The 10084-nt window shown below is 34.0% G+C and overlaps 1 protein-coding gene across 1 annotated transcript; it reads right to left on the reverse strand.

The window, feature by feature from the left end:
- Window positions 1-7741: 7741 nt before the first annotated feature.
- On the reverse strand, window positions 7742-10084 carry LOC141299442 (placenta-specific gene 8 protein-like). The gene is made up of 3 exons (XM_073829802.1): window positions 10000-10084; window positions 9786-9910; window positions 7742-8374 (listed from the first exon to the last, which is right to left on the reverse strand). Exons 1-3 carry the CDS (start codon window positions 10082-10084, stop codon window positions 8264-8266), a joined length of 321 nt encoding a protein of 106 aa, XP_073685903.1. The 3' UTR covers window positions 7742-8263.

Here is a 10084-nt window from a genome sequence, read left to right on the forward strand (position 1 = left end):
ATGCTGAAAATCAGACTGTTTGACAAATATTGATGCTAACTGACTACATAACTAGATAGTTGGTGCTAACCTGAGGTCATTTTTAAATAATAAGTCCAAATATTTTTATTCAAGCAACATGTGATGCCCCCTGGGGGCAATTTACCCCAAGTGTTTGTGTTTTACCCCACAGACTAGAGCTGTGTTCATGCCATGTCGTAATTGGATAACTAATCAGGATTAATTCACTTCCAGAACAAAAAATTACAGATACTTTACTCACCCCCTTGTCATCCAAGATTTTCATGTCTTTCTTTCATTAGTCATAAAGAAATTATGTTTTTTGAGGAAAACATTTCAGGAATTTTCTCCATAGTGGACTACTGTGTGTCAGGAATGTGTTCTGTTCTGTCTTGTTTTCCTAGTGTTTTCCCCCCTGTGTTTCCAGTCTTAATGGTTTAGTCCTTGTTTCCCCCCTTTTGTTAGTATTAGTTTTGTTCAGTCTTGCCCATATTTGTACTTCCCCTTGTTTGCTGGTTTGTAGCCACTCCCTTGTTTCTGTGTATAAATAGTCTTCAGTCTTTCACTCCCATTGTCCAGTGATAACGTCTCATGGTGTTTGTCTGCTCCTCGGGTTTTGTTTTCTAGTTTTGATGTTTTTCTACCCCCTGCCTTTTGTTTGTTTTGTTTATAATAAATCAGTGTTTTGTTTCATATCCTGTCTCCTGTGTGTTCTCCTTGTCTCTCCAGCACGTGTGACACTATGGTGCCCCGAGTTTAAACTTTTTCACGAGTTTAAATGAGTTTAAGCCGTTTAAATGCAGCTTCAAATGATCCAAAATGGCGTTGTAAATGATCCCAGCCGAGGAAGAATGGTCTTATCTAGCGAAACAATCGTCTAGCTCTTCCTGAACTCTTTTTTTTTCCCGGTTCAAGACAGTTAGGGTATGTTGAAAAACTCCCATCTCAACATCAAAAATAATTTCAAAATCATCCTAAATTGTTGCAGAAGTACCGACCCGGTGTTTGCGAAGTGAACATGCAAAGATCAAACACCCTTAACAAAAAAGGTAAAACAGCTATTTAGGATGATAGAAGTCCACTATATGGAGAACATTCCTGAAATGTTTTCCTCAAGAAGCACAATTTCTTTATGACTGAAGAAAGAAAGACATGAACATCTTGAATGACAAGGGGGTGAGTAAAGTATCTGTAATTTTAGTTCTGGAAGTGGACTAATCCTTTAACTTCGGTGGACTTTAACTTCAAAACTGTGTGCATTGAAGTGATGTGTAGTGTGAGAGTTGCATTTTTTGTCAGACATAGCAACAATAACTAAGGTGGGCAGGTTTTTGCGAAGGGTCATTTTTCATAATTTCAAGATGACAACATGTGACATTCTACTCTGACCTGAATTATGTGTTTCTGTGGAAACACTATCAATGACAAAGCCTTCACATGCTCCAGAACTCATAACGACAACTTGTAAGGTCGGAATGTTCTGAGAGCTACAACTTGAACCATGTGACAGTTGTACCACCTGACCATCAACAGGCTAATTTAGGCGCTACTTACGTGCTAACCCAGAATCCAAGGACACGGAAAGCTCTGAGTAACATGTCATGTGTTTTTATCTCAGAATTACGGTAATTATGGCATAGCGTAAATGCAAGTTTGAATAAAAAATTATGTCATTCTGAAAATATAATTAGATAAATATAATAGATAACTGAGATGTTCTGCACAACTACAAGCTTTCAGCATCTTGCTGCTGAAGATTATATTAATTGTGGTTATTTTAAACATTTTTACTTCACTCTACTCTATTTGTAACTATACAAATACAAAGAAGACACAAGTGTAATAAATCCAATTTTATTAAAAAAATGAACAAGAGTAATAAACACAACTATTAAATGAATACCATTAATGGTAAAGGAATAAAGTGCATGAGACGCATTAAATGCAAGTGCTATGGCAGAGATACATTGAAAACCTTATTATGCATCAACAAAAATAAATTACAATTACTTGTGATTAACTGACATCAGCTGTGTAACATCTAATGTAAATGAGAAAACCATATAATGATACTATTCAAACAATGACAAGATCTCTGGGAAAGGTTTTATTTTCAATTGAGTGATATTTACACATGGTTGAGTGAGCAGTCTGGTAACGGTGACTTCTTCCAATAGTTGTGCTGGTAATAATGCAGTGTAAAAGGAGCAGGAATCCGTCTCAACAGCCTGGAACACAAAACGTTATGGGGGCTGATCTCCTGAAGCATGAGAGTCCTAAAATCTGGAGCACGCAGATGAAAACACCTTGAAGTGAAGGTTTGGAACCTCAGGATATGCTGCATTTGTTGTTGTCTTGCTGGATGAAGACTATTTATTTTATCACAGGGTAAAGGTTCAGAACACTGGTTGTATCTATTGCCGCTTCACAGAGCTTGGTTGTATCTGTCATTGTCCTTGTTTTTACAACTCTGTGACTTAGCACATGGTTGTATCTGTTAATGTCTCACTGGACAGGCCAGAAACGTAGTACTTAGTGTGTCTGTTAATGTCTCTCTTAACTAAAGGGTTAGTTCACCCAAAAATGAAAACTAGCCCATTATTTACTCATCCTCCAGGCATCCTAGATGTATATGACTTCCTTCTTTTGGACGAATCCATTTGGCGTTATTTAAAAAATTGTTCTGGCTCACCCAAGCTTTATTGTGGCAGTGGGTCGGTGTTTCTCTTCATCAGTCCAAAATAAGCCCAATAAAGTGCATCCATCCATAATACTAAGTGTCTCACGTGGGTCGTTGGGGTGAATAAAGGTCGCCTGTAGCAAATCGATGCATTTTTGTAAGAAAAATATCCATATTTAAAACGTAATAATCACTTTAATCTAGCTTGTGCTAAAAGTTGTACATGGAAGCAGTTCTGAGCGGATGACGCTACGCATGCGCCTCTGAGTCTTGTGAAAACCAATGTTTGTTTACAGGGCCAAAGGAAGCAAAGTTTCCTTTAGCAAAGGAGAAACAGTTCTTACCTTATTTTGAAATTCTCTAGCATTTTTCTTTACTTTTTCTTACGGACTGTTGATTTGTTTTAATTTCTCCACTTGTGTGTCCAAGTTCATCACTTTTGTTGCCGATGCAATATGTCTTTCGCCTGGGACGTTGTCCGTGTAGACTGTTAGCACAAGCTTGATTAAAGTAATTATTACGTTTTTAATATGGATATTTTTTATATAAAAACACACCGATTCGCTACAGGAAGCATTTATTCACCCCTTGAAGTTGTGTGAGAGACTTTGCATTATGGATAGATGCACTTTATTGGACTTGTTTTGGACTGATGAAGAGAATCACCCACCTACTGCCATGATAAAGCTTGGATATTTTTAATATAACTCCGATTGGATTCGTCTAAAACACGTCATATACACCTAGGACGCCTGGAGGATGAGTAAATAATGGGCTAATTTTCATTTTTGGTTAAACTAACTCTTTAAAGTTTTACCACTGTGTTACTTACTACCCAAACCACAACTAGAATACCTTTGGCAATATTCTGAACACATAAGGTCCAAACATAGAAAGAAATTAGCTATCATTGATGCATTCATTTGTATGTTATCAGCTGAATTTGTGTAAGAGGTTGCACTACAAATAGCTGTCACTGAGAATCAATATTTTGTGTATATATTCATGTGCTGTAGTTTACATTTCAAGGATAAACATAGTTATTAATGGATTTGATTGGATCCTTTTGGGCTTCTGTTTGCTTTCAGCCACTGATGCTGCATCCGAAGGTCCTAAGACATTTTTTATGGTGTTGATGCAAAAAATCACATCAGACCACATGAGACGGGTGGGGGTTAAAAAGGTTACAAATTTATTTAAAGTTTTCAAAAGATATATATATCTTCGACAATGAAAATAAATGCCACAATTAAAAGAATATCAGCCATAACAAGAATTTACATTATTAATGACTGTTAATTTTATTAATGTAATTTTGATTAAAATAAATAAACATATTAATTCCCAATTCCAAGTTGTCAATAACCAAACCATTTGTCAATCTGATCAAATAAAGTCTAAATAAATATAGTCGAATTAATCAAATTAGAAATAAAATCAGAGTCAAATTAAAGATGTAAGTCAAATTCATAGCTAGTCAAATCTGAGAGAAGTAAGTCAGATAGAAATATTAGTCTGTCTAGGTGCACCCAGTATCAGAGTAAAAGATAGAGACCGGAGAGAAAGAAGAAGTAAAAAGTGTGAAGTCTCCAATCTGCAAGGGGTGCAGGGTTAGCACTTCTTATACCCTAAAACCAGAAAGTACAGGAAGTCTATAGGTGTAGTTTAAATATAAAAGGTGCAATTATAGACACTAGACAACGGCCGTGCCGTTTCACTTTTCTTTATAAATTTATTTTTATCACTTTAGAGACCCTGCAATTCAATTGTTTTAGCAACTGTTTGTACCCTGTGTTCTAGGAACATCAGTTCAGCAGAATGTACTTCGGACCCTTGATTATACACATTAAAACCACAGAGAGTTAAGAATACATGTGATACAGACAATACATATTGTTCCACAGAAGGACGATTATATAAGTTATCCACAGAAAAGATGAATTTATGATTTTAACCTGTAAAATTATTAATAATGATATAAATATAATAATTAATAAGACATTCATAATACAATAAATAATGCATAATATTAGATATGAATATGCAAATTCTTGTTAATTCCATAAAGCTGACACATCAGGTTCACAGTCCAAAACCGTATGAGTTAGTTTCGAGAAAGGTGAAGGGTAGAAAGCACAAACGGACCAATGAGAGGTTCTGTCCATCCCGGGCTTGGTATGAGAGTGTTTCTCACCCTCTAATAGAGGTCTGAGAGTTGTCCTAGCAGCCTTATCTGTTGCGAGTAGACATTTGTTTATAATAGTCCACCAAGATCCAATCAAAATGTAGCAAACCTCTTCCCAGTGTTGTAGTCATAAAGAGGCCCCTGCCATAAATTGGGCCCTGGAATATGCTGTTTATTGAACTAGCTATAGATAGACAACTACTGAAAGACCTGCTCACTGTAACGATCACTTCCTGAGGAAGTTAAAGCTTGCGTTTATCAGACCTCTCATTAAAAAACCACAACTAGACTGAATTAGTAAACTAAAGACCAATGTCAAATGTTTATGTTGAAATATTAGACAACGTTATGCCTGTTCACTTATGCTCCTTTTTTACAGAAAAAAGTTTAAAGTTAGGATTAGTTTATAGATTAGTTAAGATTGTTAGGTGGTTTACTGGGTGGTCCATATACTGTACAGACATTCACATTTCCAATAACATGTTTAAACATTGTTTGCAAAACTGATCAAAACTGTCTCAGTGCTATAATATTTGTGACCCTGGACCACAAAACCAGTAGCACGAGTATATTTTTAGCAATAGCCAAAAAATACATTGTATGGGCCAAAATTATAGATTTTTATTTTATGTCAAAAATCATTAAGATATTAAGTAAAGATCATGTTCCATAAAGATAATAATTTTTGAATAGTAATGTGCATGGCTAAGAACTACTTTTAGACCACTTTAACAGCGATTTTCTCAATATTTTGATTCTTTTGCACCCTCAGATTCCAGTTTGTCAAATAAGTTGTATCTCGGTCAAATGTTGTCCTATCCTAACAAACCATACATCAGTGAAAAACTTATTTATTCAACCTTCAGATACGCATTATATGTATTAATCTAAATTTAAAGATTTTTAAAAAATTACCCTATGACTGTTTTTGTCACATTTTATCATTTGTTTTCAAAGTTAGCACGTTTTATGGTTTAAGGTTGTGATATATACATATACAAGCAGCCTAAATAATAATAATAAAGCCAATTTTCTGCTCTGTTTAGTAATTATAGACCTATTCTTGTAACCGCGTAAAACACGAAAGGTATGGCAACTCAAACCATTTGAGGAAACCGATTGCCTTAAACCATTTAAGTTCAAAAACCAATAAATATGAGTACTATAAACTCATCTACATTGAGTTAAGTTAATTTAACTCAATGTAAATGAGTTTATAGTACTCATATTTACTTTTTTTTTTAAACTTAAATGGTTTAAGGCAATCGGTTTCCTCAAATGGTTTGAGTTACCATAACTTGTCAGGTTTTACAGAAGTCTTACCACAACAACTATGCCACCCCTCATAGTTCTTATGTCACCTATGCTTTTCTTTAGTTATCTTAATAAAGTCCAACCCTGTCAGCCCCAGCTGTTGACATTGGGTCCACCGTAATGTAGTTTACTTTTAAAGGTGAAGTGTGTAATTTCTTAGTCATCAGCTGAACCCAATGGAATCTGTTGAGCGTACATGTAGCTGAAAACGCCACAGTGTTTTCAGTCTCAAGGATGTCCACCTACGAACAGCTTAGTCTTTAGTATGTAATTTCCATACCAAAACTACATATTTTACAGTCACTGTTATGCAGATTGATCATAAACACAGCTAAACAGCTTCCTACCACAGTGGCCATGTGGCCATCCTTCGCAAAACTAATATCTACCACAGTTTCATCACAGGTAGAATGCAAAATGTTTCAGTACAAGCATTTCAGTCAAATGGAATTTATGCAATGTTTCAAACTTTTAACCCACGGGAGAAAATCAACCAGCTGCAACAGTTTAAAATCAGCCCAATAACGTGGAAAAGATGCGGATTTGGCAACCCCACATCATCCAACACAAGCTGGATCCAAAGCGATTTAAATACTCCACATATTGATAGCGACTCCGTGATGCCCAAAAAATATATTAAATATTAGAATGTTTGCGGGAGCGGGATTAAGAAAACAGTCCCGCAAACGGTGTTAATACAAAAACGCACACAATGAATGGTGACTGTAGAAAGCAAAATCTGAATTCCGGACATTTTGGGATTTTTTTTTTCTTTTGTCCATGGGGGTAATGCATTACAAGTAATGCAAGTTACATAATAATATTACTTTTTCCAGGTAACTAGTAAACTAACGCATTACTTTTTAGACAAGAAAATATCTGAGTTACTTTTTCCCCCATTTATTGATTAAAAGCTCTCATGTTGAGAGAAATTGTAAGTAAGATGTTACTTTAGTTCTAGAATAAATGCAACATGCCATCAAATAATCTCACTCACTAAAAAAACAGACTACAGTATTCCTCAAAATGAATAAAAACAGTGAAATTCAGCGCAAACCTGCAATAATTAAATATGTTAAATAATGCAAATATCCTTTATGTATTTAATCCCATTATATTAACCAATGTCTTTGCTGCCGACCTTCGATGGTCCAATTCATCCATAGTAATAAACAAAAATTACTTAAGATAATATAACATTTGTTTTCCTTTTCTTGTTATTGTTACAGTTGATGGACGTGAATTTACTTTTCTCTAAGCCTGAGGCTTTTGGTGTGAAAAGGCTTTTACGTTTGCCAAAAATAGAACTTTTTATATTCAAAACAAACAGCCCTGCCCAGATTTAAAAAGTAACGCAAAAGTAACGTAACGCATTACTTTCCATAAAAAGTAGCTAAGTAACGTAATTAGTTACTTTTTAAGGGTGTAACTCAATATTGTAAAGCATTACTTTTAAAAGTAACTCTTCCCAACGTATGAACGTATGTTCACCCTAGTTAAAGCTTTCAATGATGCTGTCCACCTTCACATGAGGAAACATGAAATGAACACTACATCTCATCTTTAGAAAATATTAGTTCCTTTATTCATTAGATTGGAAGAGTTTGTGAACAGAATAGTTGCTATAATAAGGAGTGGTTTGCACAAACATGTACAGATGTGACATATGGCAACATGGCAATACTATTTGTAACTGTGGTACTAAATAAACACTTTGTTACAAACAGCAGAATTCGGCTACTGTAGCATTACATCGAAGTTCCACCTACATCTGTAATTACGCTCCTCTTTAACTGTTTACACAGGTATATTTCACAAAGCAACCAACAGATCACACTGACAAGGTCTACTAATATCACATAATCAGCAATGGACCCTTTTTTTGTTACATTTGATAACATTAATGCAGTAGATGGAAATTAACCCTCCAAACTTACTGAATGGAAAATGCAATGTTTTTAGATTAATTAATTTACAATTACTTTCAATTTCTTTAATCTTTTAATTCCAAGAGCAATATATAAGGATTCGCGAGACAAGTAGTCTATACAGACAGGTAGACAGCAGGGCTTCTTTTTCATTTCTCATGGTTTCATTGTTCCATTACTTTTCCTTATCTTGATGTCTCTCCTCATTTGGCAGGCTGCACAACCTAAGCAGCAGTATGCGATCATCCAGTCCTTACACATTGATCCCTGGAGACGCAACGTAAACAAACTGTAAATAATAGGCACTATCTATGTATTTACACTGTCAATCAAAAGTTCAAGATCTGTAAGTCTTTAAAGGCTGCATTTATTTAATCAGAAATAATGGGAAATGTAATTACAATATAAAATAATCTATTTAAATATGTTTTAAAGTAGGCTATAATTTATTCAATGCAAAGCTGAATTTTTGTCAGCCACTATAAAATCCTTCAGAATTCATTCTAATTTGCTGGTTTATTATCAGAATTATCTATGTTGGCAACAATTGTAATGCCAGAATCTTTTTTTTGGAACCTCTTATACTTTTTTAAAAGTATTTATTAAAAATATAAATATTTTTTAACAATATATGTCTTTGCTATCAATTTTGATCAATTTAAAACATCCTCGCTTAATAGTGTTTTAAATTCGTAAAAAAATTTACTGATGACAAACTTCTGAACAGTAGAGTACATTGTTAGAAAAGATTTCTATTTTAAATAAATGCTGTTCCTTTTAACTTTTTATTCATCAAAGAATCCTAAAAGATATCCCAGTTTATAAACAAATATTAAGCAGCAAAACTGTTTCAAACATCAGCATATTAAAATGATTTCTGAAGGATCATGTGACACTGAAGACTGGAGTAATGATGCTAAAAAAATCAGCTTCGATCACAGGAATAAATTAGATTTTAAAATATATTTCAATAAAAAATGTTAATTTACATCGTAATAATACTTACTATAGTACATATTTTCCTGTATTTTTGATCAAATATACACAGCTTTAATGAGCATAAAAAACACTGTATATGGGTCAAAGACGTCAACATGTCAATATCAAAAGAAATTTACAAAAGTTTATTTTTATGTCCATAGAAAGCAGGTTAAATGTAAGTAAAGTGTCTATAATGTTTCAATCTTTTTGGAGAATAAAAACATCAAAATCTGGTTGAAATAATGTTTCATTGTCATTCAGTTTAACACAATATTTACGTAGAAATTCAAATAGCATGCTTATTCTGACTCGTACATATTAAAATATAGAAAAGAATGGAGTTTTACTGTCAAATGGGCAAAACTAGGATAGTGGCCAATTTTAAAAATGTAGAATTACTACTAATTAGTATATTTGGGGTGAAAGTAATTTGTCTTTTAATATGTTATAAATAGATTTTTGTTGTAAGTCTGCCTGACAAGATTGTTACACTGAATGACATTTTAGTAAGGGAAAATGTATGATGTTTAATTTTTGCTCAGAAAAACAAAAACAAGAATGCAATTTAATTAAACAGAAAACTTTTTAATGTTTTTTTGGAAAACAACAACAATTCAAAGCAGTATTACACTTTTTTTTTTTTATGCGTAAACCTATTTTCGTCTTTGACCCTCTAGATAGATAGATATATACTTACTGGTATGTTGTATTTAGTTCTGTATACACTTCGGATCGGCATGCCTAATCCGCATAGGCAGCACTCATTCATGTCTTTAGCGATGGAACAGCCCAAACAAGGAAGACAGAAAAGACCACAACAACCTAAAAATACATGATTGATTTTAAGGTAAATCACATCAGCAGGATAGATTTACTTACAATATATGTTAAGAATCATTGGAATTACTTACATACACCCATGTCGTCACAGCAGCTCATTAACCCTGAGTGAAAGTCTCGGGGTTCGAATGCAGCAGGTTGAGATGTGACCTCCAT

Source organism: Garra rufa, chromosome 23, assembly GCF_049309525.1.
Source record: "Garra rufa chromosome 23, GarRuf1.0, whole genome shotgun sequence".
NCBI classification, from domain to species: Eukaryota; Metazoa; Chordata; class Actinopteri; order Cypriniformes; family Cyprinidae; genus Garra; species Garra rufa.

What these genes read in the sequence shown, in the direction of transcription:
- LOC141299442 (XM_073829802.1), bottom strand. Translation starts at nt 10,084, where the DNA reads ATGGAGGTCACATCTCAACCTGCTGCATTCGAACCCCGAGACTTTCAC. An exon ending in CTGTGACGACATGGGTGTAT is followed by an intron (nt 9,911 to 9,999) that starts GTAAGTAATTCC and finishes ATGTATTTTTAG; the next exon opens with GTTGTTGTGGTCTTTTCTGT. An exon ending in GAACTAAATACAACATACCA is followed by an intron (nt 8,375 to 9,785) that starts GTAAGTATATAT and finishes TTGCGTCTCCAG; the next exon opens with GGATCAATGTGTAAGGACTG.